Source organism: Colletotrichum aenigma (genome assembly GCF_013390185.1).
Source record: "Colletotrichum aenigma strain Cg56 chromosome Unknown KSG_Cg56_contig09, whole genome shotgun sequence".
NCBI classification, from domain to species: Eukaryota; Fungi; Ascomycota; class Sordariomycetes; order Glomerellales; family Glomerellaceae; genus Colletotrichum; species Colletotrichum aenigma.
This window is the reverse complement of record NW_023500915.1, coordinates 461643-489209: the sequence shown is the minus strand read 5'-3', so window position 1 is coordinate 489209 and position 27567 is coordinate 461643. Positions and strand designations below refer to the sequence as shown.

Sequence of the window (27567 nt, the reverse complement as noted above, 5' to 3'; positions counted from 1 at the left end):
GGAGTTCTTTCGCCTTGTAACTTCCCACTGCTACCTGTGACAAAGACTAGTTGACTGGTACAAAGATTCGGTCAATGTCCGCAACCCAAGATGAGTCGGTGCTAGCGATGGTGATGGTGTTGCTCGATCCCGAGTTGAGATTGCAGAACAAGGAGCTGCTTCCAGGAGTGTTGCCATCAGCAGTCGGCAGAAACGCAATGGTCTGTGAGACACCGTTGCAGGTCACCGTCGCCCATCGCTGACTAGAGTCGCCGTTGAGATGCTTGATCCTCACCGTGGTGCGACCGGTCGCCTGGGCGCTGACGCTCGAGAACTGAACCGTACCGCCGGCCGACCCGCCAACGTATCCGGCCGCGGCGCTGCCGCTGCATCCAGTGCAGGAAATGCTCTTCGCGCCGCCCGATAGCGTGGCCGACTCGCCCTCAAAGGAGGTCTCGGAAGGTCCGACTGCCCAGGTTCCCGCGGCGACGTTGGGCGTCCAGTTGACGCGGTCCGCGAGAGTGATGGTTGTGCCGGAGATGGTGAGCGGCAGCCAGATGTAGGTGCTGCGCATCAGGTTCGTGCTGACCCAGCGGTCACCCATGTAGATGACCATGTCGCCGACGGGCAAGATGTAGGACGTCTGGCTGGTGAAGGTGTTGGAGCCTACAGGAGCGAAAGTTGCCCACGAGGACCAGGGGCCCGAGAGGGACGTGGCGTAACTGTAGACCTGCAAAGAGTGAGACGAAGGACGATGTGTCAACGGAAAGGGGGAGAACAAACATTGTCGTTGGGGTTCCAGCCGGTGAGCTTGCTTCCGAACATGAAGTAGTAGCCATTACGCTTGAGAATGGCGGGGGACTCGATGTTGGTGGTCCAGAGGTAGACGTTGCTTGTGACATTGAGGTAGTCGGAGGTGAGGGCGTCGATGCGCAGACCATTGGGCCGCTGTACAGCTCGTCAGATTTTATTTAGAAAAGAACAAGCATAGGGAGCCAAAATCTTACATCCTCAGTCAACAGATACGCGGATCCGTTGTCGTCCTGGAACAAGCCAATGTCGCGGCTCTCGAACCCGAGAGGCCGCCAACTGCTGATGTACGTGTACTTGCCGCACACGGTGTCCGAGGTGGCCACGCCGACCTTCGCCTCGCCGTAGTTGCTGCTGTCAATGTGCAGGTACATGACGTACTTGCGCGTCGACGAGTTGTAGATGACCTTGGGCCGCTCGACGACGCGGTTTGGGCCCAGGTCGCCGCTGGCGGTGCGCGAGAGCAGGGCCCCGACGTAGGTCCATTCGACGAGGTTGGTCGAGGAGTAGCAATTTACGTTCTGGAAAGCCGAGCCTTCGGTCTTGTCCTCGCCAATCATGTAGTAAGTCGAGCCGACCTTGGTGATGCCAGCGCCGTGGGCTTGAATGTGCCGCCCGGTGTTTGTCTAGTTTCCAACCACAGTCAGTCTATCATTGTGACCAAGGGGGGAAGGACCCGAATCAAGCTGGGCATCATTACCGCAGTCCAAGTGCCGCCGGGAATGATCTGGAGCGTGGCCTTTGCAAGACCAGCTCCCGCAAGGAGAGAGGTGAGGCTGTGGAGCAGACGCATGGTGTGGCCGTGTAAGTCGGTTTCGATCAATGCTCTCTCTCTCTCTCTCTCTCTCTCTCTCGCTGCAATGCTGTATCGATCGTGGACGAGGTAGCAGAATCGCAAACCCTAACCAGAGAGGTTCCAATCGCCCAAACATCGAGCTACCTTGGGTTGTAGTTATACTTTCCCATGCCCGGCAACACACAATTGATCAGTTCTGCGCCATCGTCAGCTGCGGCCCTCGGCTCCGGCATCCCCACCTCACAATCCAATTCGCAACGCTCCCAAAAACCTTTCGTTCGTGCGCTTTCAGCCTGTAGACTAGACGGACAACCGGCTCCCTCGGCCGGAGAATTAGTGGTTCCTTCAATTGGAAGCTTGCGTCCTGGTCTTCGCCCCGAACGGTGTGAGTGGCCCGCCAATATCCAGGTGGAGGTTGTGGGTGTAGTGCTCATGTGTTCACCATCAACAGCCTTTCTGGGATACCAAAGCCGCTCCGAGGTTGCAGCCATTAAAGCACTATGTCATTAGCAAAAGGGTGGGCGAGTCGAGAGGCAGACACAGGCACATATGCGCTAACCACACTTCCCCGCAACCCGGTGCGACGCTGGCGTGTCGATGCCATGTTTGTCCAATGATTCTTCGGCCCTGGCGGGCGTCGGCTGATCTACCGGCGGAGCATCACCGGGGTGCAGTACCGAATCCGGACCGGGTCTCAAAAGCTTGGTTCACGCGCGACCCCACAGCGTGCACGATGATATTGCAGTGTTCCATGGCAACTTGTTTGATTCTTTCTTGACTTCCCTATTGTTTTTCTTTTAGTTATTTTCCTTATACCTGTCCCTGAAGAGGGGTCTTTTTATTCCCTGCCATATTCCACTTGGTTTCCAAGTTGCTGCTCATGGCGAATCGAACCAGCTGTCTGGGGACCGACCAAGCGAGCCCCCAGCCAAGCAAGAAGCGAACAATTTTCGAGCAGAGTGTCGTTCATATCTCGTATCAGTCGTTCCCGGATAACTCCCGCCAATTGATGAAAATACGCCGTATAGTATAGGTCGACAAAAAGCCTTAGCGCCGCGCCAGCTTTCGTTCGCTCGTTCAGAACCGCATCGTATGCTTCCCCGTTGTATGTTCTACGTGTCCACCTCCATTTTGTCATCGGCGTCTCCTGCGTCGGCTGCCTCCTCGACTTCCTGTTTCGGCTCTGGGAATGCTACCGAGATGGAATCCTTCGAGTCTCCCCCACTGACTGTGCCGCCGCCGCCGCCAACAGCTCCGTTGCCAGCGCAAAGTCGATACTCGCCGTCTTCTTTACGCTCTATGATGCCCTCGTCAAGAGCCCACTTGGCCAATAACCGGTCAACCCCAAGCCGCTGGCCCTCGCCCTTCTCCATGTGTCTGCCAACATGCTCTGTCCACTCATCCCATGAACCGGGACCTTCGAATACGCTTTGACAGTCAGTTTTGGGACATGCTGACTTTTGAGGCGGCGATCGACGTGTCACAAGACATGTTGTTTGCATCTCTTTGACATGGCCCTCCCACTCAACTTGAAGCTTACTGTCGCCTTTGGCGATCGCCTTTTTGATGGCAAAAGGTGCGTGCATGCGGCGGAGATGTTGGGTAAATAAATCCTTTCGGTTGAACTCGTTGCCCTTGCCCTCGATTGTGCTCTGCGGGCAGGATGAACAGCGGTAGTATTGGAGACACAGATGCTGGGAGGCAATATGTCGCTTCCACTCGTTCTTCGATCCAAAAGTACTAGTGCAGCCTGCGAACGAGAAAGCGCAAGGGAATGGTCTGGTATGCGCTGCAGCGATGTGTTTGCGAAGTGATGAGGAGTCCTTGAAGGGTGCGTGGCTGCAAAGTGTGCACCTCGTTTCTTGCTTCGGTGTCGCTTTTTGGAGGGATCTCCTCTGCTTGGGCTTCGAGTTGGGAGTGTTCATGTCTATCGAATGCATCGTGTCGTCGGCGCCAGACTCGTGGGATGAACTGTCTTCATGATTTGCAGTCATCACCCCATCAGGCAGGGTAGTCCGTTGTTGCCTCTCTACCGCAGGCGGTGCCTCGTCACTAAGATGGCGAACATGGCTCAATGCCTTCAGTTGTTCTGCGGCCTCCTGCATCTCGGCCGAATCTTCGACATCATCTTTGCCATCAATGGCTGCAGCCGCCGCTGCAGTGGCGTATGAGATCCCTGACGGCGTGGTATCTAGGCGACTGAGTGCCTCGTGATAGGCGGCGTCTTTACTGTCTAAAGAGCGTCGGTGCATGGCTGGTGTGCTTACTGCCATCTCCCTCGCTTCCAACAATATGCGGCCGTCCTCAACTTCTTTTGCAGTCGCTTTGATGCCTGATGATCCCTTCAATTTCTGATACAGGTGAATCATGTTATGCGATGTGATGTATCCTAGGAAACAGCAAACTTTGTCGTGCTGTACAACGTTCCAAATGGAGTGTGGCATTGATATCAGGAGCATCGTGGGCGGTCCGAGGAACATGCCCTCTACTTCGATCTTGGCAGCCAGAGGAGGAGTGTTGTGTAGCCAGCCGTTGAAAAAGGACATGTCTGGACTGGCGTCTCCTACGAAGGTGGTGCACACAAGCACTCTTGCCTCGTCGAACCGCAGATCGGTGACGGACGCAGGGTCGATCAGCTGATCCTCTTTTGACTTTGTATGGGATTCAGCGTCGCCGTTATGCGGCGATTGCTGTACAGCCCGTGGAGGCAAGGGGGCCAGGCTGAGGCTTTGGCCCTTCCCAGGGGTGAGAGTAAACAGAATGGGAAGTTGAGGTGGCGGGGATGGACTTTTGCTCGCGCCATTTGTGAGCTTAGCAGATTGAGCATGTTCTTGTTGCCGCAACAGCACAATCTCTTCATGCAATCGCGGCACGCTGAACGGCCTCCCAACTGTGCTGAGTTTGTGTAATGCTTCAATCAAGTGATATGTGAAGGATTTCCCCGTCGTTTCCCGGGCGGTCTGTTCGGAGCCGCACGCGGCAATGGCTTGCTTGAGTCCATGGCTGCCGCTCATGGGTATGTCACGAACTGTGCAGGTATCGAGCAGAAGCAAAATATCAGACTGCGCATCCTCGAACAGGCATCGAACGCCGTCCCATTTGAGCTTCGCGGCGTCTTCTCGGTTATTGCTAGGGAGAAGCGGTCAGAAGAAAGCGAAGAGATGATGGTGGCGGATGCCCGACTCACCAAGCCCAATAGAGCTGTTTGTCCGCAACATAGCCGTAGCCAGCATAGTAGATGATCAACAAGTGGTTGTTGCGACCATGCTCGAGGAACGAGGCCATCTGCACGCCGAGCTTGATGCTGGGATTGGGCACCGTTGGGATGGTCCATCGATCGGTTCGATAGTTGTAGCGGTCTCTGAGGATGTTTTCCAGGGCTGTGAGATCAGCTTCGGCCGAAGTGTCTTCTTCCCATCGCAGGAGCAGGACCGAGACGCTATCATACGGGGGGCGCTCGGTCTGACGCTGGATCAGCATGGCAGCATCCTGAAGATGCCTCGCAAAGGACTCGAAATCATGGCGCTCGGCTGGAGGGGCCTCGGGGACCTGCTGTTGCTGAAGCTTCAAGAGATTATATTAGCGCCTTGGTCTAGGAAGTTCACGGGCAGCATGGGCGACAATGACGGCAGGGCCAGGACATAGAGTCTCGTGAGGATGGATTGGGAGAATCGCGCGAGCTCACCGATTCGGGGAAAGGCGCAGGCTGGGCAGACTCTTTGGGCGCGGGCAAGAGTCGTCTTTTCTTGGCCGGTTGCTCCATCTACAGATCGAATCAATGGACGACAATTGGGTAGTCAGGGTGATGATTCGATGCGGTGCGTATAGATCATGAGAGGCGACAATGGTTGAGATTTTGGAAGGCAGGGCAGGGCAGGGTCGGCGATGAAGGAAGACCAGGTCCAGCCAGCCTAGGCTCGAGGCTTCGGCGAGGCTGTGTGCCTCAATCATGACCCACCCCATGTGCTTGTCTGATTGGCCACAGTACACTATGGATGCACCCGAATGTCGCCCGGCCGTTCTCCATTCAGTCCTTCCACGTCCTCACCACCAACCCCTCCACAAAGATTACCACCAAGGTACCTAGTCTTCTTTTCCTTGCTCTGGGGACCTTACCGACCGGCCACCGCACCGCATCATCTTCCTCTCTCTCTCTCCTTCCACCCTCCCACCGACGCACATCAATGACTTGCTGGCTGTCTTCCTCACCTCTCACCTTTCTGAGATATCTTCCCCTCACCATTCAATTCCTTCGGGGCTAGGCTGGGCTGGCGTTGGCTAGCTACCCCTCCGCCTTGCCCCCCCTCTTGGGGTATCCGAAGCCCGATAAGTGGCCGTGTCCACTGCAGCCACGACCTGACTGCGGCCCTCGAATGGAGCCACATGTCTCTCGGTCATGCTGCAAGGCAGCTTAGCTTGCTAGCTTCATCGGACACGCCTTAGGAGTCGAGGCACGTTGCCCGTTGTCTGCCAGCCATGGTAGGTAAGAAGAAGAAGGAAGCAGTCGATCAGAGACAGGCGCACGGCATTAGCCTTGCTCGCTCACTGCCGTTGATTTCATCCAAGGTACGGTTCAATGGTACCGAGCCGTCCTGATCTGACCTGGCCTGGCATGGCCTGACCGACACTTTTCCGTCTCCGTCTGTCTCTGTCTCTTGCAACAGCCCAGGTAGCTAGCTCACCGACATCCGACCTTTGGTTGTTGCAATATTATGCCGTGCCATGCAGTACAGAGAGAGATACAGACGACACACCACGCCAGCCAGCCAGCCAATCTCACCGTAGACACGTCCAAGAAGGCAGACGGCGGACCACGGCACAAGACCCAATTCTGGTCTGACAATCAACCCGGGAGAAGTCGTCGCCGTCGCCGCCGAGGGAGAGATGCTCCTCATCCTCCTGCAAGGCCGATGACTTACACTTTCACAAGGCATGGCTGCAGGTGTCCAACCCCACCCCTCCAACACTTCATCACTCCATCCCCTCGCTGCCGCCGGCCAATTGGCGTGCGTCCCTTCCCGTCTCGTCAGGTTCCAGTGCATCCGTGTTCCTGTTCTTCTTTGGCCCCGTTGCAGCCTTCCATCGGAGGGGCACCACGACGCGTTGCGCAAAGCTGGGCGGGATCTTCGCTTCGCAGATGGATGCACACCATCACTCGCGCTCTGTTGAGGTCCAGCCTAACGCCCTATTACGTGTGTATGTCTTTGTCAATCTTTTGGGGGGTGTAGGCCATTCGCACCACCAAATGTCTGTTCATGCCCTACGTGACATTACCTGTCCTACTTTGCGACAGGCTTGTTGTGGTTGTCATTAAGCTATCGCACACTTCGGCTGAGTTCCCCATCACCACTACGTAAAATGACAGAGCTCCAGTGCCTTGACCCAGACCCCTACTGAGCTTACTGAGCGCGCATTGCAGCCTTTCGTCTCTGCCCTCCAGCGGAGCAGTTTGGCTGCCTCGGCTGGGGCACTGACGACCAAGACGATGAAGGGTCTTTCCTGGAAGCAGGGGACATAGCTCTGGGAGCTTGGGGATAAATAAGCTGCATCATCGCTGGATGGTGTGCCATGCACAGCCAGGTCTGGAATCATGCAACTCTTGCCTACTCGAGAACGTTCATCGTCTCAGGCAGTTCCATGGTCGACATGCAATTCCGTTGAAATGGCACTCTTGGATCCGACTTTATGCCCCTTTGCACTTGAACATTCATAGGTCGTGGCATTTTGGTGTGATTCGTTGTTCCGCGCACTAGGTAAGCGGATGAGGCGCCATTGCTGCAGAGTCCCAATCACCAATCCAGCTGGAGCCATCAGGAGCATGCTGCGGCATCGAGACCACCAGCAGGCAAACTGCCGCCTTAGGTTGCTGTCGTGTTCCCCGGGCGTTTTGCCAAATTCATCGCAGTACCAGGCAGAGGGGTTGGTCACGGAGACACTGTGAGAAGCACTCTGGGCACAGCGGCTTCTGACTCCGAGTCGGGGAGTGGGTCTCCGGGTAGGGAGGCGCCCGGAGTCCGACCGTCCCGCCCGTCGCTCCCGGAGACTCGTCAGCGGTCGGGCTTCCACGGAAGCATGACCTCTCACTCGTTGGTCCGGTACCGAAAGCGATGGGACCAATACGAGAGTCCGCTAAGGCCAGAGACGCAGCTCGTGTGGATTCTATTACGCCTCCTCGGCCTGACTGCTCGGCTTTCGGCGATATGATGGAGCTGCAGGCGAAAAAGGGCCTCAACAATCGAGGATTTCAATACATCTGCCGTCCTAGTTAATTCGCAGAAACTTGCTTGACCGCCAAGTCGCTTGCTCGGCCAAGCTCATGGACCCAAAAATGCGAAAGAACCGTCTTCTAGAAAACCGCTTGCCGAACGAGCCCAAGCGACAAGGAGATTCCATGGTGGCGGACACTGGTAGAGTAAAAACCTGTCCTTGATGTGGCGGGGGGCTGAGCCGGACATTGAGTCGTATCGCGGAGTTCGGCGTGCGGGGCCTCTGGGTCGGCCCCAAAGCCCCGTTGGGCACGATCGGGGGCCATGTCACATCTTCTGGTTCAGAGGCAGGTGACTTGAGCGGATTGAGACTGTGTCGCCAAGAGAGACCATGAAAGACAATGCGAGCAATCAAGAGGAGCCAAGCGAACGTGCTCCTGTCACAAGAGCGCGTATGAGTGGCGATTTCGATAGCTGTAGCCATGCAGAGAGACGCGTGCGAATGACTGACTGGCTGTTGGGTGACCTGACACTCTTGACTCTGGGGTGAGTTCCTCGGAGGCGTCCATGCCAACAAGCCCAAGCCTTGCACAGCCACGCGGGCCACTGGTTTCGAACTTCTTGTTCGGTACGCAGCACGCTCCGTGACCAATCAAGGCGTCGGACTCGCGGCTCTTCTCAACGCAGAGGGTGGGAGCTAGCGCGGCCAGGCGGCACATGTTGAGCGGAAGAACAATTGTGTTGCTGACGTGCGGGTAGGGTCACGGGAAAGGGTCCCTTGCTTGCAGCTGTCAGGTTATGCGTTGCCTTACCTTGGGAGAGACAGGCAGGATATCTGCTCAGCAGTGCAGCGCAGCGCAGCGCAAGCTCAGGAAACAGCTGCTTCTTTCGGGGGAGGCCGCAGAAGCGGTGGGTGTCAGCCAGCATCATCAGCTAGACATCGCAAAGACGCCAATTGAGAGAAATCTCTTGAAATTTGAATTGGCATAATGCTGATGCCAAGTAATGCGACGCCTTTGCTGTCCGTGAATTCGAGGCAGCGGGGGAACTTGCTGAGCAGCGGAGGTCAGAAACAGGCCATGCCATCATGGTCATCACGGGCCTCGATGCCCTGGCCGAGGATCTGGTGGGGTATCCTTGCTGGTCCTGACGTTTCGCTTGTTCAGTATTCGGTACGGCTCTGATACTGTAGTTCAGGCTACCTTATGTAAGTGTCCGGCATTAAGTAGGAGACGCAGCTTGTTTCTCGGCCTCGGGAATCGACAAACGGGACGAGACTCGTTTGACTGACAATTGCGTGGCGGGTGAGTTAAACTCGGACTCGTTTATCAGACGTCAGTGTCGGGAACGAGATCCAGCGCCATCATCGGTGAAGGACTGAGGACCCCCGACACGCGGTGGGGCATTTGGCGATACCCCTGCTCCTAGAGATGGAAGAAGACGCAGCTTTGTCGAATGGCTGAATTGCGACCGGCGGCCTTGAGAGAGGAGTGGTTTCCAAAGAACAGGACGGTTCTAGTGCAGGTTCCCGGGATCCTACCTACAGCAAGAAACCACCTTATTTAGCCGTCCAGTCCAGGGGCCAGTCTCCCGCGCTGCAGGGAAACATGTTGAGGGGTTCGGCGCCATCTGGTCTCCAGTAGAGTAGTAGTAAGCGACCTTACTTTGAAGGAGCTTCGGGTAAGTCGCAGCCAGATTCCCGTGCGGTACCTTAGGCTGTTTGCTGCACTTGGATTTGCAGAACGTAATCGGGTATCGTCTGTTCGTTCTGCCTTGCAGCGTGCCTTATGTCCGCTCGCGACATCTGAGCATTCTGAATGGATCGAAGACGACAGAGCGCGCGGGATGACCCAGTGTGTTGACCATAACATGCAGCATGATAACTCGTACAACCAACCACAAGTCTGTTTGTTTTTCGCGGGGCCTTAACTGAGGCCTGGTCGATTGGATATAAGTGACAGGATAGCCGATGTGGTGCAGTGTGCGTCGAATAAGGAAGCCTCTGGAGAGAGGCATCGTGGTCTTGGCAGCGTACGGCAGATAGAGTGCGTGAGAAGCTGAGCTGACCTCGCTTCATTCCATTACCTACCTACCTCAGGTAAGGTACTCAGCCGAGGGCCGTCGAACAAGGTAGACCGTTGAAGCCCGTGAGAAGAGCGGCCCGGCAGGTGCTGCGCGGCGGGCTGTCGGCAAGGGTGGAAGGGACGTGCAATTTTTGAGTTCTTCCATCTGGCGCAAGTTGAGCCGTGTCAAAGGCGAGGCCGCGAGGTCGAGGTATTCCATTGTAGAAAGCCGGTATCCGTAGTAAGGTCCATTAAAGCAAGTAGGCAAGTAGCCAGTGTCTTGGCGGTGGTTGCTGACGTTTGGCTGAGCCCAAGGTCGCATCCCTCCGTGGGGAAGGGAAAAAAGGAAGTTCGCTTCCTCCGAGAAGGCGCATCCATTACGCAGTCAAGTCAACACCGGGGACACATCCAACCAAGCCTCCCCCATCCCACTGCCTGCCCGACCCGATGCTGCCGGCCTCCGTTGCTTGTCATAAACCTCCGTCGGCGCCCTCTTTCATATCTTGCGAATACTCTGCCGTCTGCTTGCTCCTGAAGCGAATAAAGATCATCGTCGCCTTCGTCGTGCGCTAGACCTCTCTCTGCCGGAGCTTCGCTGCCACGCTACCCCCTCAACGCCTTCTAGTGGGGGGACGACCTGAAGATCCTCGCCGTGTTGGAAGCCGTTCCCGCCTCCCACTCGCTCCAGCAACACCAAAGAGGGAGCCAAGACGCCGGGTCTCGTGCAAAACACGACCTGCGATTCGCGCATTCTTTCATCGCCTAAAACCACCCCGGCCATTTCTAAATTAGCACAGTCGCTGCTGTGGCGTCACTGCCTGCCATTCACCTGCATTTCCACCTCTAGGCTCTGGCACTTGCTGTGGCCGTCGCTGTGTGTCACTGCTGCCGTCGCTGCCACTTCTTGCCGCCTCTTTTATTTTATTTTTTATTTTTCTTGTATCCTCGGCCTGGACTGGACAGTCTAGTCCGCAAGGGCCGCCACGACGACAAGCCTGATCACGATAGGAATCACACACTTCCACGCGCTGGGTGCTCACCGAGATTGGGGAACACTGCACTGGAAACAAAACGAAAAAAAAAAAAAGGTGAGTCCTTCTTCACCAAGTGGGCAAGTGACAGGGCCAAGAGGACCCATCCTGTAAGTGGACAGGGTCCCTCCATCCAGGGCGCAAACCGTTCCTTGCGTCACTTGACAACCTGTGTTGCCGCCTGCCGCACCCTTCCCTGACCCTGCCTTGCCTTGCCTTGCCTCCTCTTCCTCATTGCCTACCGTACTTACACACTTGCACCTGCTAGTCTCAATTTCTCCCAGCTGGCCAAATTTTCCATTTTGCAAAAACATCACTCCCTACTGCGACACGAACGTTTGGGACCGCCAGACGAACAAACTCGAGTGTAAAACCAAAGTAATACTTCCAACAGAGACCCCTGTCGATCATAATCAAGCTGGCGTTCTCACGGGAACCCGCGCAAGTCATGGACCTCAATGGGGTCAAGAGGAGGGACACCACCAAAGGACCTCCTCTTCGCATTCTATCTCTAGGTACGTTCACCTTCGGCCACAAAGCCATGCTTCGCCCGCCACGCGATCAGCAGCAGTGCGCGAAATACACCGGGAGGTTCACGTACTGACATGCTTTGCGACAGATGGTGGAGGGGTTCGCGGCTATTCCATGCTCATTATCATCCAAGAGCTTATGCACCGCACATACGTCGAAATTGAAGGAAGAGCACCACACCGAAACGAGATCCCTAAGCCATGCGACCACTTCGACCTTATCGTCGGAACAGGAACTGGCGGCCTCATCGCCCTGATGCTCGGCCGGCTGCGCCTTGACTTGGAGACATGCAAGCAGTTGTACGTGAGGCTTACACGCATGGTGTTTGAGACGGACAAAACCATCGCCGGAATACCCTATCGATCAACACTTTTCAAGGCGTCGAAGCTGGAGGAAGCTATCAGGGAGGCTGTCAGAGAGCACACCGTCTACGAGAAGGAGGGCAACGATGGGACTGAGAGCGATATGATTAGCCCCCTCAACTCGGCTTACTCCAACTCATCTGGTCCTCGAAGACACACCAGCAACGCGAGCACTGTCAGTTTCAGCGCTCGCAGCCCCCAGGCTCAGATGGCCCGCCCCGCCTTCAACTCCCGTTACGGCAATCCCAATGCCAGGCTCTACGATGCTAGAGAAACTAGAACAAAAACGTGAGCCATACCCTTGGTAACAAAATATCCGGTCAAGCGTGCAATGACTGACACACAAGTAGGGCTGTATTAGCGATGTATAGAGGCTCGCGCAAGGGCAGCCCCCCAGCCATTCTGCGATCCTACGATTCGAGAAGAGAGCCCCCGCCCGAGTTCGACTGCAAGATTTGGCAAGCTGGCCGCGCAACGTGCGCCATCGGTCTCGCCTTCAAGCCTATCCAAATCGGTCAATCTGTTTTCCACGACGACGGCGCCGGCACCTTTAACCCCGCCCCGGAAGCCCTGGACGAAGCAGTACTGAATGAGTGGCCTGGCCGCGAGGTAGGCGTATTCGTCAGTGTCGGAACAGGTAGACGACCAAAGGGCAGCGACGCCAATCAGCATGTCTGGTACGAAGGTTTTATGGGAGACTTCGCCGAGGCACGCCGGAAGCTCATTTCTAAGATCGAGGGCTGTGAGGCGATTCACGAGCAAATGAGGAAAGAGCACCTTGCAAAGAGAAACGTCAGCGTCGACAACTACTATCGTCTGAACGTGGAGGTCGGTGTTGGCGAGTTTGGCATGAACGAGTGGCACCGCCTGGCCGACATCAGTACTGGCACACGCCAGTATCTCAGGCGGGAAGTGGAGCAGAGGATGGTGCAGGGCGCGTCTGCGAAGCTGGCCAAGATTCACAAGGCGAACATCCGCTTTAATCGCGCCTTGCCGGATGTGCCCGAGCTGGTCAAGTCCACGTCGGAGGCTAGTGAGCCATTTGCGGTAGAGCTGCCAGCCGATATTCCTTCGTCATGGCCGCCACACAACACACCGCCTAGCCGTCAGTCGTATGAATCTGGAATGGAAAACTTGCATGTCCCTTCGCCCATGAGCCCTTCCCCAAGAAGCTCTGGCGAGAGATTACAAGCACCACAATCTCTCAAGGTTGGGACATCACCTGTTGGGCAGCGGCCATACCCGCCGCCGCCAAGTGCGCACTCGGCGGATGATGACGACGAAGTCGATCGCTTGGTTGTCACGGCGCCTACACCAGCCCAGTACAGATACGCCGCCGGCGCCGACAAGATTGCTATCATGAGCCCAGATGAGCACCCTAGATGGCAGAGCCCGCCGCCTAACGGACATGTGCAGCAGTCGCAACTGCCACGTATCCCTCCGCCGCTACCCCCGAAAACACCACTTCCGGAACATCAAATGGCTGGAGGCCGTCGCCCCAATACCGCCAATCCTCTTCCTTATCCTGTTGACGACGAACCCCCACCAGTGAATATGGCAAGGAAGCCAGACTACCGTGGAAGATAGTCAAAGTTGCTGGTTTCATATACGTCCGAGGCTCTTTCCCCGATCCTTCATGGAACAGCTTTCGATGTCTCCAAATATGAGACAACACAGGAATGGCACGTCAGTGGATACCTCCTCCCGGTGGCTTCAGATTTGATTGGAAAGCGACATAACATGAGGCGTTTTGGGAAGTTGATACCAAGGTCCTGGGATTTTAGTAAAGATACCATTCAAGCACATGTGATTAGCTCGGGTGCTCAGCCGCGGCACTGAAGCTGGTCACCATAATGAGATAATGCTCTTTAGCCCTGCCATCCAAGTTCCGTGTCTTGAATTAGCCCTAGTCTGTGACTCCGTCATCCGAAGGTCTCCCGCATGCCCGCTTCCCGGCCGGGTGGCAAATTTCCGATTATTCGGGTTCTAGTGGGGCACTACGTCACGGCACCGTGAACCTCTCTCTATCAGTACCTAAGGTAGCTTGTTGATCGAACCGGCCATAAGCTTAAACCGCGTATCCCCCGCTGTCCCGGAACTCTCTTCGTGCCCACCATATTTCCGGCCATCTCGTTTATACACTCATATTTTTGTCTCTCGCCCGCCAACCATGCACCAAATCTTGCTATTTCTTTAAGTTTTATCCGTTTGGCTACCCCCAACTCGCTGCGCGCACGATGCCCTTAATGTGGGAACGATGTGATGTTCAAGACATTCAGCTGGCTATCGTGGCATATAATAGCGTCCCACCCCCTGACGCCACGAGACAAATTCGAAAGAAAAAAGAGTGTCCTCCCTCGCCAGACAATGTCTTTGAAGGGCTTTCTAGTTCTGTTCATGTCTTCGAGTCCTAAATAACGAGGGCAACGGGAAGCTATCTCACGAAATTGGCCAACTGGAATGTGCTCTTCTACTAGCGCTGCGAGACAGTATGTGGTCGAACGACATTCTCATGGCACAATTTACGAACTCATTCTCAGGCCTTTCTTATTCTGGCGCCACGACAAGGGCTGACGAACTTGTAGGAAATGAAGGTGCCCACGTTTGAGTCCTGACGTGCCTTGCGATGGAAGGGCCTCGGCCATCTTGGCCCTGCTGGTTGTTGGAGATGTCGATCAATCTGCGAGCATCTCAAACGCAATGTCAAAAGACTACCCTTTTTGCGAGCCTCATTTCTTTTTTGTGTTACTCCGCTTTTCTTTTCGTCGGCACTTCAAAATGAGCAAGAGTGCGGCTATCTGCCATCGCAAGTCACTGACAATCTACGGGAGCATCTCCGGTGGAGTAGAGCCAAGCGGCTTGAACGGTGCCTTGTGGTTCATCGTTGTTCATTTTTCAACGGGCATTCACATTGTTTTTTGACTTTTGCTCTCAAACAACATACGACGCGGTGTCAGACGGCACTCACCGATTAGGGCACGTCAGCAGCTCTTGCCTACCTAGCCTGCTTGAGACACGCGTTGTTACCCCCGGATTGTGTGGCACGACGCCAGATCAAGAGATCGACCCGTCAGACCCGATATAGCTCTGTTAAGGAGTGAGAAGCTCGAGATGAGCGCTCCCGTTCTGTCTTGAATAGGCATCGGTCATCTAACGTCGAGAAGCGGTGAGCTTCAGCTGCCATGATCAACAATGCTTTGTGGCTAGCCCCAGCCTGATGGCGTCGCCTCCTGAAAGAACTCTCATAAGCCGGGGAGAACCAAGTGGTGGAGCGCCGCTTATGGCTGAATCCAAATGCAGCAAAGACGTTGCCTCGAAAAATTGAAGCGCTTTCTCGAGACGTGATTTCAACGTGACCACAACAACCGGTCTTCCAGCCCCTCCACCTCATGGAATCACCAAGATGGGACATGAACAGCAAATTCGGCCACAAGCTCCCTTTCTCCATCACAATAGATGATGCTACTGGCTCTTATACGTTTCAACAACCTGCCATTAGTCCATTCAGGTGCCCCAGCACTAGCGAGCCAGGCTAATGCAGATCGATCAAACCACCGCGGAAGATGCCACTTGTGGCTTTTTCTCAGCCCGGCAAATACGACGCTAAGCCAAGTGTGTCAAAATCCGACAAGCTGCATCCAAGCCTCCTTTTCTCACCCGGTGATCATATAGGTGCTGCTTACCTGGGGTGGTTCGCCATGACCCCCTTCGGCATCCCTATAAGTCAGCCTTACGGTCGAAAGACCCTCCCAACGTCATGGAAGCGGTTCCTCAAGGTGGAACAGGAACAGATCCCACATGGTTAGGGGGAAATCGCCGCATTCAGATCATGTCCGAAGGGCTGCAGCATCGGCACTTGCGGGCATCGCGTAACATGCGAGCCGAGAGGACTACAACGTCTTGCGGCGAGTGTAGGAGGCGAAAGCAGAAGGCATGTACACCGCTTAAGCCTCTATTCGTTGTCTGATAGGCCCCCTTCGTCTGTTGAGGCCATCAGGACAACTGGTTGTTACGGGACAAGACCGCCCGTCCCCTAATTTCATCCTATCCAGAAATAAGACGAATCGTAAGACTAACCGTCGACCCAGTGCGATCAACAACAACCGTGTGGCAACTGTCAACGTCGTTTCCCCCAGCCAGTATGCGAATATCGCTTGGGAAAGTAAGTAACACATCCCCTCATCAACTGTTTGTTGTTGTCTTGGATGTGGTTTGACACGGCTCGCTCCCAGCCGGATACCTGGAACCTCGACTTTCCCGACCCCAACAAGAGTCGGCGGGCGAGGGGCTAGTCGCGATCTTCCTGGCGTTGAGAGTCCCTTGTCGTACGAGCCCTCATCTTCTGGGACGCCGGCACATTTCGAAAGCAGATGGCCTGCAGCTGCCATTCCGGCTGCTCTCAGCGGCTCTGACACAACACCCACGTCAAGCAGTTTCTCACCTGGAAGTATACGACGACCAGAAATAAAATCAGAACCACAAGACTATGCTAGACCAACCCTTTCCACGCGGCTTCAGCTAGTCATCGGTGACTCGGATTACACGCTTGATGTGGACCCCTCACAGGCATCGCAGCAAGTCTTGACGTTTCGTCGCGCGTTTCCCGACTATGTGCTGGGAGCCGAAAACGACGGCAGGAAGGACGAATGGACTGCCGAAGACGAGGTAATACCTGTCGTATGGGCCCGTTCAGCACAACTAAAGATCCAGAGGTCTATAGGCAACATGGAGGACCAGTTCGGGTATCTCCCTGTTGCCCAGACGCCGCTGAACAAGAAGCTACTCAGAATATGTGAGCTCTGCCCTTCCGGAGCATGTGGTCTGTCATCATGAACCTAACATCAGTGGTAATCAACAGACCTTGACGTGCTTTCCCGCTTCAAGGCTTCCCTCACAGGCGATCCGGACCCCAGCAATCCGTTCATTAAGCACTACGCTCCCTTCTGTATTCAAGAACCTTTGGTCGTGCAAACACTCATGTACGCTTCAGCCTGCTACATCCACGAGACCGGGCACCTGCCCAGGACTGCTCTCATGGCCAGCAAAGGGCGTGCCATCCATATGCTCAACCAACGCATTAGTTCCGGGCGGAACTCCGCTGCGGCGAGCAATACCGGCAACGTCGGGGAAACAAGCGGCACGAACGACGCCGCCATCGCGAGCGTAATCCAGCTCGCCGCTGCCGAGTGGTACTGGGGCGATAACAACGAAGACGTCCAGCACCACTTCAAAGGTCTCCGAGACATGATCAGGTTGCGCGGCGGTTTCGACCGTCTCGGGATGAACGGGATCTTGGCGAAAAACGCGATATGGTACGTTGGTTGGGTTTATGACTCTGCTTTGCAGCATATTTGGGGGCTACCTTTCCCATTTTCCTGGGTATCCCGCCGTTCGGTTTATTGTTCGTCTCTATATTTTTCTCTTTCCCGGTCTCTCTTTCGCTCTGATATTTTTATCCATTCGTCCGTCTGACCCTCTCTCGCTTTTTTTTCGTTTCCTTGACTCGTAAATGGGTCTCGATCCCAAGACACGATATGCCGGCGGACTTTTTCGCTGTCTTGGAACCGCTCTGACTGACTCATTCATAGTCACGATGTCTCCATAGCCCTCGCGCACGAAAACAGCCCACTGTTGCTGCTCCATCCCCAGGAAGACTGCAGCAATGGCAGCGGCGGCGGCGACCCAAGGACCCCGTGGACGGCCGACTACACCTTCGCCGACCCTATAAAAGACGTGCCCCTTCGCATGACACACTCCGCGCCCTTTGTCTGTAGCCTGTCATCTGTGGGAACGCTGCCGAGCTACGCGGAGTGCTCGCAGTCTCTCGGCATCCACCGGGCGACGGCTTCAATACTCGACAATGTGAGGTTCCTGTTTAAGGCGGTGGAGGCGGCGTACGTGGTGATGAACGAGACGACCGATCCATCGATCGAAACAGCGACAACGACATCGACGACAACGACGGGGGCACCGACGAAGGCGGCATCCAGAAAGGTACAGCTCATGGGGAGGTACATTCACGAACACATTCAGAGCCTGCATCCTACGATACCAGGACATCGGCAATCATCGCCGGGAGTTTCGACGAGGGGGAATTCTCCGGGGCTCAATTACTACGCCGGCGCGGATGGAGGATCGACACGGAGCGGGAGCATCTCGAGTATAGGCACAGCAGCCGGACCTAGCTCCGGGGGCCCGGGCCGCTCGCCACCGGAGCCGGGGTACGACTCCACCACGACGCCGGAATGGGCTTCTGCGCCGGACGCTAGCGATTCACCGACAAGCCCCAAGTTGACGGCAACAGCGCCTCATCACCACCATCATCATCGCCAGCAGCAGCAACAGCATAACTCGGACTACATGTACCAGGCTATCAGAGCGACGGCCATCGTGTACAGCCGGGCCATCATGAACCGAACCCCGCTGAGCGTGGCCTGCACGCAGCCCGAATTCCTGCAGATATGGGCTACGGTGTGGCGTGTACCCCTGTCGGCGTGGAATAGCTCAGTGGGCACCTTTCACTGGATCATGCTGGCCATTGCGCCAGCGTGCCACACGACACCGCATGTGCGTTTTGTCAAGAACATGCTCATGGTCAGCACTCTTGCGCTCGGGGTGGACAACTGGGCGGTGGCTATAGGCGCTGCGAAGGCCGGTCTCAAGCTGCAGCACTGGCTGAAAGGCCAAGACGCGGAAACGGAGAGCGAGGAGGGTGCGGAGGAGGACGATGGAAAGGGGCAGGGAGACGGCGGCGGACGAGGATGAGGGAGGTGGCGCTCCGGGCGCGAAGAGCGGTGAATGGGAGGCGTGTACACGGCCAAGACCTCTTCCACATTCTTGTGCTTGTGTGTCTCTTTCTTCCACGTCCTGTAGGGACACATCTCTGGGTGTATGCGGATGCGTGTTCGATGGCAGCGAATCATGGATATGGCTGAACGAAACGGACAACGGCCGCAACATGCAGGACAACGAAACTAAACCGACAACGAGACAGACAGAGATTTACGAGGTGGAACAGTCCGCATCCACTCGCGAGCGGGTTACTCTCTACAGCATGACGTTTTCCGGCATAAGAGCCCTGGACAATCGTCTGCAGCCTATTTGCATTTAGAGGCACTCCTCTGGGATTCCCAGGCATTGCGACTTGCCACGAGGTGTTGAAGAAAAGTACCTACTTGATCTACTTTGCCGGCGGCAAAGCAAAGAGATGCGGTTTGTCCAGGGGCCCGCAAGCTGGCCAATGCAAATGAGGGGAATTCATTGCAGCATGAAGAGTGACATGAGCAAGAACAGCGAATAATGAACAGGGCAGGGCAGCGGCAAGGTTCAGGGAAGTTTTATTTTATTTTTGTTTTTCTGTATTTCGGGAAGAGGGGGGTGTCACGATGCTATGGTTGCGTTGGAAGGCTGGGCTCACAACGTCGTCATTACTCCCCGTTGACCATCCCTACGATCCGACTTCCGAAATTACTCCTGGGGAAGCGCTTGCACCTTCCGCGGGCATAGCGACAGTGTGATAGACGAGGATAGCTGGACTGCAACTGCTGAAGACGTTGCGAAAGAGACGGTGGTTGGAGGAAGACAGCACCAGCAAGGAGGGGAAGGGGTGAGGAGCCGGGGAGGAGGCTGCGTCTGGTCTGTTGTGTTGCTGCGGCTCTGAACTCTAAAGAGTGGGAAATGGTACAAGGCCCCATCCCCCCTCCTCTTTCTCTCTGCTCTGCGTTTTCGTACCACCCCTGTTGTGGGAGCTCCTCAAAGTTCCAGCGTGCGAGGAAAACCCAGGAGCGGGCGCCAACGGACGAGTTCTCTCCTGACAGTTCAGGCCGATACGACACTGTCCACGTTTTTGACGGCAACATGTAACTCGCCACGGCCGGGATGACCGACGTTCGGGGCCCCGTGAAACGGGCGAGGAGGCCTGGCTCAGGACAGAACGAAGGGAGGTGTGCACCGCGGGCGTCGTCCGTTCGCCCTGCGGGAGCCACGTGGATGTGCCAGAAGCTGCACTGAAGAACCTAAACTATTTGACACCGTTTCTGGCTAACAGGTACCGCTCCCACGGGGAGGGTAATGCCGCAGAGGAGCTTGTCGTCCGGTCCGGTTGTGGTCCGGTTGTGGCCATGTGTGTTCAGATTTGTTTGTGGTGGCACTGGTGGATGCATCAACGGCCGTCGGTACGGTGGCTGTTGAGACGGCGGGTGAGGGGCTGAGCAAGCAAGTGTCTCCATCTTCGTGTCTGACAATCGTTATGGCCTCACGTCGGAACGGTTGCAAGTGGAGGCGTACCCGTACCCGGATGCCTGCCCGCACGCCCGTCGTCTGCGCCGGTAGCGCACTGCACCTCCCTTCCGGCCGGCCGTTCTACTGGAGGCTCAGCGACGTGCGGATACTCCGCCGGTCCGGCCACTGGCGTCTCTCATCTCTCAACCGCCCGCAGCAACATGAAAGCTTGATGTCAAAGTTGCAAGGCTTTAAGGTATGGCGGCGTCGATCCCGAATGTCCGCTAGAAAACCTAGCCAGGGAGAACCCGTTCAACTATACAGAGATCCGACGGGATCGGTCTTCCGGCAACGGCTTGGAGGGGTTAAAATGGAAGAAACAGAGATAATAGCAGCATGCAGCTGTGCGGTATGGAAGTGCGGTGCCGCAAAGTGGTGTGATGGTCGAGAGTGAGTGTCAAGCACGCAGTGTAGCGTATCGTAGAGCAGGGAATAGCAACACAAGGAAGGACATTTATGTTCCATGGTATAGGATGGCAGGGATGATAGAGCGCTTGTCCTCTACATAGCGACATTTTGCCCGACTCAAATAGCAATGATGAAATGGGTGGTGTTCGTCGAGGCCCAGTCCCGGGCAGTCGAGGATCCCCAGATATGCATTAGAGTTTAGAACCACGTTCCACAGCATGTTTCGAACGAATTCCTTTCCAATCAAAGAACCGAGCTACTACCACGAAGGGCGTCTGCAGCCTCTCACATCCTACCTCTGCAAAGATGTCAATAGACTTCAGTCAGCTTGGGTTTGTACCTTGCGTGAAAGGCAAGGAATCTACCTTGCGTTGCTACTATGCGGGCTGTGATGGGCGATCAGAATGGCATCTTTCTTGTCGCTCATCCACTGGGCGGGCGTTGAAGAGCAGGCAGGGTCCGTTCGCTTTGAATTTTGGCTTCTGCACTGCAGCTCTGGTTAGCTACCATACCCGCAAAACTCGACAATATGAGATCTGAATGACGATGCCATGCATGCCATGCCAGCGGTATGCTTTTGTGCTTGCAGCAACTGGGCTTGCATTTTACCCGACTCGAGTCTCCAGTTGCCATGAAAGCCATCCATATTATGCCGCAGGTCAAAGGCAAACTGAGTTGAACTCAACTCAACTCGCCTCGTGTCGCATTGGACTGAGCCGTTGTTCCTGGCATTTCCTCGCGAGTCACCCCGACTCATGAAAGACACAAAAGGGCACCTTTCGTTAGTCGTGTCGTCTCCATCTATTGGCCATCACCAAGTCGTTCAACATGTGTTGGATGCCACATCTGACCGGTGCCAGGACTAGTCGGGCTGTTTTCGAGAAGTTTCCGCAGCGAAACCTTCCATATCTTGGTTTAGCGAACTACTCGGCTCTCATGACTGCCCGGAGATGGCCATATTGGGTGTCCGTGGTCGCAGACAAGTGGTGTGCCGCCGCAAGTGCAAATGTTGCCCTGCGTGTGCTTCCTGTAGATCTCACTCACTTCGAGAACCCGCCCCTCGCCGTTGCGCTTTGACACCCCGACCATGGCCTCTTTTTTGTCCTCTTTCGGTCAAGGTTCTTCTAGACTGGCTTCTAAGACGATTCCATTCGTTCTATTCGTTCCACCACGACTCTCGCGTCGATGCAAGCTGAAGACTTGTTTTCTTTCATGTGTCTGTCGTGGTCTTGCGTTTTTTTCTTGGTGATCGTCTTCAGATGAGCTCAGTGTGGGACCGGTACTTGAGCGCCGGGACCTGAACAAGTCTCTCAGTGGCGGACGGTACACGTCTCTGGAGTGCGGCTGCGATGCAGCACGTCTTGAAAAATTCAGAGCAATGGCACTGGCCGATAAGACGACACCCCCTCTCGTCTCGTCTCTCGCTCTCCACTCGGCCGGCGGGTTTGGCTCCAACACCGGTGTCGGCCATCGACCGCATGGTCACCGACGCCTTGGCCGCCGGTGCCGCTGCTGAGGTTCGGTGCCAGGTGGGTGGTCCTGCTGCTGCCGCTGAAGTCTTGGCCCGTGGAAGAGATAACAGAACATCGGGTGAGATAAGAATTCTGCACCGAATGTCTGTTCTCTCCTTGTCTTGGTCTAGCGTAGCGAACCCCATAGCCCATAGATCCGAGATTGGCATTTCTGGGGCAAGCACTGCGGCACTCTGACGCAACCGTTCTTCAATGTTAAATGTCGCCGTATTGCAATGAAAATTCGAAGCCAAAGGAAGCAGAGTCGCAGCAACTGCGCGGCGTGCCGACCGCCTGCTCGTTCAAGGCATCCAACTTCATGTATTGCGTCAGTTCGGATGGGCCGTTTGCCGTGCGCCACATGAAGCAGCCACTCAGAGCCATCGATCCGTTGTCCATCGTCTTTTCGCACGTGTAGACCCTCGCAAGCGTGGAAATAAAAACGTGTCGGCCGAAATGCACACTTATCACTGCCCAATCTCGAGCCGTCGTTTGAGGGGATCTCCCCGCGCAGAACCGGCCGGGCTTGCCTCGCCAAAGGCGTTGAAAGTCAATTCTTGGCCATTGAGCGGTCAAGTTGCTGCGTCGCAAGTGCCAATTGGCTCATGTCAGCTATCTCATACTTCACCTCAGGATTTGAGACGAGCTTGTGATGGAGGGGAACCCTTAGATGGAGTTTGGGGAAATGCCGTATACAATGCTAGGGCTTTTCTCGCCGTTTTTCCTCGTCAATATCTTGACCGTCTGAACCTTCGTTCCCTCCTATTCTTCTCAGAAACTCACGAGATTCGCCAGCTACTCATTGGTGCTGAGATAAACACATGCTTCGGTCTGTCTCATCCGTTTCGTGCGACGCTTCACTTGACTCGTGCTCTCGGCCGGTTTGGCGTGTTTCTGGAAAGGCTCGGTTTCTTGGGTATCTGGACAATTGCGAATCAACCTTCGGCTCCGGGGCCTCGACGAATACGACAATAGCCCACAGTCATTGAGTGTCGATCGAATGCCGGACTCGTCGTCCTCCGAGACAATGGCAACAACACCGCCGCTCCCCTCCGAAACCACAGCTCTCCTCCGGAAGCCACCGGGCTCTGCCTCCGATGAACCTTCCCAAATCCGGCAATGGGTGGCCGAGATCTTGCTGCTGGCCAAGGCCGCAGTTCCGGTCATCTTGGCTTATACGCTGCAGAACAGTCTGCAGACTATCAGTGTGCTCATCGTGGGTAGATTAAGTCCAGAGGCTCTCGCGACCGCGGCCTTCAGCTACATGTTCGCTATGGCCACCGCATGGCTCATTGCCCTCGGTGGAACGACGGCGCTCGACACGCTTGCATCTAGTAGTTTTACCGGATCGACCAATAAGCACGATCTGGGCATTCTGCTGCAAAGGGGCATCATTGTCCTGTCGGCATTTTATGCAGTTGTGGCAGTGCTATGGTGGTTTTCCGAGCCAGTCTTCCGGGCGTTGGGTCAAGAAGAGTTCATTTGCGTGCAGAGCTCAAGATTCCTGCGGTGCCTGATCCCTGGCGGACTGGGGTATGTCTGGTTTGAGGCTATGAAGAAGTACTTGCAGGCGCAAGGTGAGTCGGTACCTCATCTCATGGAGAAAAGCGACGGTTGCTGATGTCTGAGTAATAAGAAATCTATCGACCGGGAACATATGTGCTGTTCATCACGTCGCCGATGAATGCCGGGCTCAACTATCTCTTCATCCACACGCTAGGCCTTGGTTTGTACGGTGCGCCTCTCGCCACGGGCATCTCGTACTGGATCTCTTTCCTGCTTCTCGTGGCGTATGCGGCGTTCGTACGTGGCAAAGAGTGCTGGGGCGGGTTGCAAGTGCGAAAGGCGCTGAAGAACGTAGGACCTTTTGCGAAGCTGGCGATCCTGGGGGTGGTGCACGTGGGAACGGAATGGTGGGCGTTTGAGATCGTGGCGTTGGCAGCGGGAAGGCTGGGTACGATTCCGCTGGCGGCGCAGTCAGTCATCATGACGGCGGACCAAATCATCAACACGATCCCGTTCGGGCTCGGGGTTGCGGCGTCGGCTCGACTCGGCAACCTGCTGGGGGCGCAGAAAGCTCGGGATGCAGCGCGGGCAGCACACGCTGCAGCAGTGTTGTCGGTGATACTTGGGACGTTGGTGCTGGTGGTGCTGATGGCGACGAAGGATGTTTTCGGGCGTATTTTCAACGACGACGAGAGAGTGATCCGGCTGGTGGGCGAGGTGATGCCGTTTGTGGCTCTGTTCCAAATCGCCGACGGGCTTAACGGGTCGTGTGGTGGTGCGCTTCGCGGGATGGGACGGCAGTGGGTTGGGGCTGTGGTGAACCTCGTCAGCTACTATGGCGGGGCACTACCGGCCGGGATTTACCTCGCGTTCCACGGCTGGGGACTCGCCGGTCTGTGGATTGGACAGTGCGTTGCCCTGTATCTCGTCGGCGTCCTCGAATGGGTTATTGTTGGATTCAGCAAGTGGGACAAGGAGTGCCAGCGAGCGTTGGATCGCCTTGATGATAGCAGTGACGGAGAAGGCGATGCTCCCGACAACGAGGCCGTCTAGGCAGAAGGTGTTGGTCAGCCATGCATGCGAATTGAATGTACATAGGGACAAATCCATTTGTCTGGGTGGTGTTGGTGTTGTTGGTGTTGAACTGCTGGCAGGGTTTTTTTCCACCGTCTCGGGTAAATAGTTGATTTTAGAATGACCCATGACAAAAGAAGCAATCGCCAAGGATTGGCTGAGAAGTAGAGTAAAAAGCACGAATAAACTGGATGATTACTGTGCAATTCGGCGAATTGATGGCGAATATTCACATCGTTTGCTAAAGAGTGAGGTGTTGCTATCCAGCCAAGCAACCAACATACTAAGGTGGGTAGGTAGATGCCTGCGTGCCCGCGTGCCTTCCTCTCAGTCTGGGCATCCCAACTGCTAAACCTTCCCAGAGCAGTCTAGACTCCTCCGAGCTCCTGCGGGGCAGTTGTGTGTCACTGAATACCAGTTGCGCCTGGACCCCGCCACCAACCCCACTATCAACGCAGTGCTCTCCAGGCATTGGAGGGGACTGACGATGATGGCATTTATCCGACAGTTCGAGCCACGGTAATGGAGACGAAGAGAGGCCCTTTCCATCCTTTTGCATCAGCCTAAATAAACAGGAAGCACATCGCGACTAAGACAAGTCCAATTTCTCCTCTTTTCACGCATTGCCCAAACATTTCCGGCTCGTCCACCACCAACTTCAAGCAAAGCAGACGTCTTCCCCTCCGAATACCTGCACCATCGCGTCAAACTCGTCATCATGGCACCTATTGGAATTGCGATTGTTGGGGGTGGGATTTTCGCCAAGGAACAGCATTTAGTGAGTCGTCCAACGAGACTCTGGGCCTATCTTGCCCGAAGAACTTTGCTCACTGACCTTACCAACAGCCCGCTGTGGAGGCGAGCGACCAACTGGAACTCAAGGCCATCTATTCGAGGTCTCTCAAGTCGGCCAAGGACACAGCAAGCCTGGCCAACAAGTCTGGAGCTGCGCCCGACCTGTACTCAGACGACTCGGGTGCTGGCAAGTCCTTCAAGGACCTCCTTGCCCGCGACGACATCAAGGCTGTCATCTTGGCCTTGCCCATCCCGAACCAGCCTGAGTACATTGAGCAGGCCTTGGCCGCTGGGAAGCATGTTCTTGCTGAAAAGCCCATCGCCGCCGACGTCGCTCGTGCCCAGATGCTAATCGAGTACTACAAAAAAGTGTCTGCCGAGAACGGCGTTACCTTCGCCATCGCCGAAAACTATCGTTTCCAGCCGCGCTTCACCACTGCACGGGACGAGGTGCAGAAACTAGGCAAAGTTATTGGCTTCAATGCCAGAGTCTTCTTCTTCGTCAAGCTAGGCGGCAAGTACATTGAGACGGCATGGCGCAAGAAGCCTGATTACCAGGGTGGTTTCCTTCTGGACGGTGGCGTCCACTTCGCTGCCACCGTGCGTCTACTTCTCGGTACTGAGGCCGCCCCGGAGTCGGTCGCCGCATTCTCGGACTTGACCCGGCCGCACCTTCCGCCCATTGACACCATCAACGCCGTCATCAAGACTCGCTCAGGCGCCACCGGGTCTTTCGCCGTCAGTGTCGGCTCTTCACTCAGCGCCTTTGACTTCGAAGTGGCGTGTGAGAATGGCAGTGTCACAGTCTCTGGCCACGAGCTTATTGTCAAGCCCTTGGATGGCGAAGCACGGACAACCCAGTTTGAGCAAACGACAGGTGTGAAGGAGGAGGTCAAGGCATGGGCCGAGGCCCTGGTCTCGGGCAAGCCGAACCCGCTGCAGTCGACCGACGAGGCGCTGGCGGACCTGGAGTTCCTGGAGAAGATATTTAAGAGTGGTGAACAGGACGGAACGCGTTTGAAGTTGGAGTTGCAACTGTGAGAGGGGCCTAGGTAAGGCAGGTGGTGTGCGGGTGAGATAAGCTCTGTACGTTTGTGGGTGGGTGATAGAGTTCAATTTAGAGCTTGTTTTCCTTGGTTTCCACCACGAGAATTCGCTCCAAGCCTCTCCGCATTTCATCACTCATTCCAGATGCGGTTGGCCGGCCGGTAGATCTCTGGACAAAGACGTGAACAAATTCTCCGACGGCTCTCACCTCATCCACGCCTTTCTCAAATACGGCGATTTCATAAGTCACGCTTGATTTGCCCAGCTTGTTGACCCGAAGAGCTACTTCCGCAACCGCGGGGAAAGAGATGGGCGCAAAGTAATCACTCTGTGAGTGTACCACGAGGCCGTGCTGCTCGGAGCCTGAGGGCGACAGGCCGCAATGCTCAATCAGGTATGTGTTGACGACGGAATCGTATCTGCAGCCTTTAGCTAGTGCGCCTCAAGGACACAAGTGTGTTGGGTTCGGAGCCATACAAGAAGTTGTAAATGCTGTTGTTCATGTGTTGATACATGTCATTATCGGCCCTAGGAAACCTTGTTATTGACTGCCCAGGCAGTGAGAATGATACTACTGCATTCTGTGAGGGATGAGATGTGACGATGGAGGGATGACGGGCGCACAAACACAGCCGTCGGCTTGAGGCAGGCGCTTTGGTCCGGAGATATGGCGACGCGGCAAAGCGATGGTTCGTCGCAGTGGCGCCGGCGCCGGGGAACCTTTGCAAGGGACAGGCTCCCTCCATCCATGCCCACCAACTGGCTTGATGTCGGCAGAGAGGAGGACGAATAATGTGGAGAGAAGCAGCAGCGCCAGGCACGACAATCACTGCAAGGAAGGAACAAGCTCACCATCGTGTTCGATAGTCCAAAATATAGCGGTAATCCTCCCTTCGACGCCCCTTTAGCTTCTCGAAGCTGGCCATGTTTGGCTGCCTAATGGGACGGGAACGAGGAGATGGGTGCCTGGAGCTTGAGCTTTACGCAGTAAGGCAAGGTAGGTAGATGGCCGGGTATTGGTTGCCCGAGAGATGTGAGATGGAGGTCTTCAGGGCTGACGACGAAAGATGTGCCGGCCGTGAAGTAAGCGATGAAGTCTGCACCGGCTTAAATTGTGTAGCTTTGGTGATCATTGAGTTAAGGCCAAACGCGTTCGTTTTTAAGCCTT

General features: G+C 55.5%; 7 protein-coding genes across 7 annotated transcripts; 4 read left to right on the top strand and 3 right to left on the bottom strand.

The window, feature by feature from the left end:
* Positions 1-46: 46 nt before the first annotated feature.
* CGCA056_v012866 (uncharacterized protein) lies at positions 47-1582 on the bottom strand (the record flags this gene model as incomplete). The annotated part of the gene is made up of 4 exons (XM_037328110.1): positions 47-709; positions 763-927; positions 987-1415; positions 1490-1582. The coding sequence occupies 4 exons, from the start codon at positions 1580-1582 to the stop codon at positions 47-49; spliced, it is 1350 nt and encodes a 449-aa protein (XP_037173474.1).
* A 1115-nt stretch (positions 1583-2697) lies between these two features.
* CGCA056_v012865 (uncharacterized protein) lies at positions 2698-5348 on the bottom strand (the record flags this gene model as incomplete). Its single annotated transcript, XM_037328109.1, has 4 exons — positions 2698-3002; positions 3126-4714; positions 4773-5149; positions 5271-5348. 4 exons carry the CDS (start codon positions 5346-5348, stop codon positions 2698-2700), a joined length of 2349 nt encoding a protein of 782 aa, XP_037173476.1.
* Positions 5349-11333: 5985 nt separating this feature from the next.
* Pnpla8-0 (Calcium-independent phospholipase A2-gamma) lies at positions 11334-13365 on the top strand (the record flags this gene model as incomplete). Its single annotated transcript, XM_037328108.1, has 3 exons — positions 11334-11400; positions 11505-12066; positions 12129-13365. The coding sequence occupies 3 exons, from the start codon at positions 11334-11336 to the stop codon at positions 13363-13365; spliced, it is 1866 nt and encodes a 621-aa protein (XP_037173475.1).
* Positions 13366-15919: 2554 nt separating this feature from the next.
* On the top strand, positions 15920-18543 carry CGCA056_v012863 (uncharacterized protein; the record flags this gene model as incomplete). The annotated part of the gene is made up of 5 exons (XM_037328107.1): positions 15920-15940; positions 16011-16050; positions 16301-16570; positions 16637-17090; positions 17367-18543. The coding sequence occupies 5 exons, from the start codon at positions 15920-15922 to the stop codon at positions 18541-18543; spliced, it is 1962 nt and encodes a 653-aa protein (XP_037173478.1).
* Positions 18544-23004: 4461 nt separating this feature from the next.
* Positions 23005-24536, top strand: CGCA056_v012862 (putative transporter; the record flags this gene model as incomplete). The annotated part of the gene is made up of 2 exons (XM_037328106.1): positions 23005-23554; positions 23614-24536. 2 exons carry the CDS (start codon positions 23005-23007, stop codon positions 24534-24536), a joined length of 1473 nt encoding a protein of 490 aa, XP_037173477.1.
* A 739-nt stretch (positions 24537-25275) lies between these two features.
* CGCA056_v012861 (Uncharacterized protein) lies at positions 25276-26393 on the top strand (the record flags this gene model as incomplete). Its single annotated transcript, XM_037328105.1, has 2 exons — positions 25276-25335; positions 25404-26393. The coding sequence occupies 2 exons, from the start codon at positions 25276-25278 to the stop codon at positions 26391-26393; spliced, it is 1050 nt and encodes a 349-aa protein (XP_037172993.1).
* Positions 26394-26469: 76 nt separating this feature from the next.
* Positions 26470-27325, bottom strand: CGCA056_v012860 (uncharacterized protein; the record flags this gene model as incomplete). Its single annotated transcript, XM_037328104.1, has 3 exons — positions 26470-26818; positions 26877-26927; positions 27252-27325. 3 exons carry the CDS (start codon positions 27323-27325, stop codon positions 26470-26472), a joined length of 474 nt encoding a protein of 157 aa, XP_037173479.1.
* Positions 27326-27567: the final 242 nt, after the last annotated feature.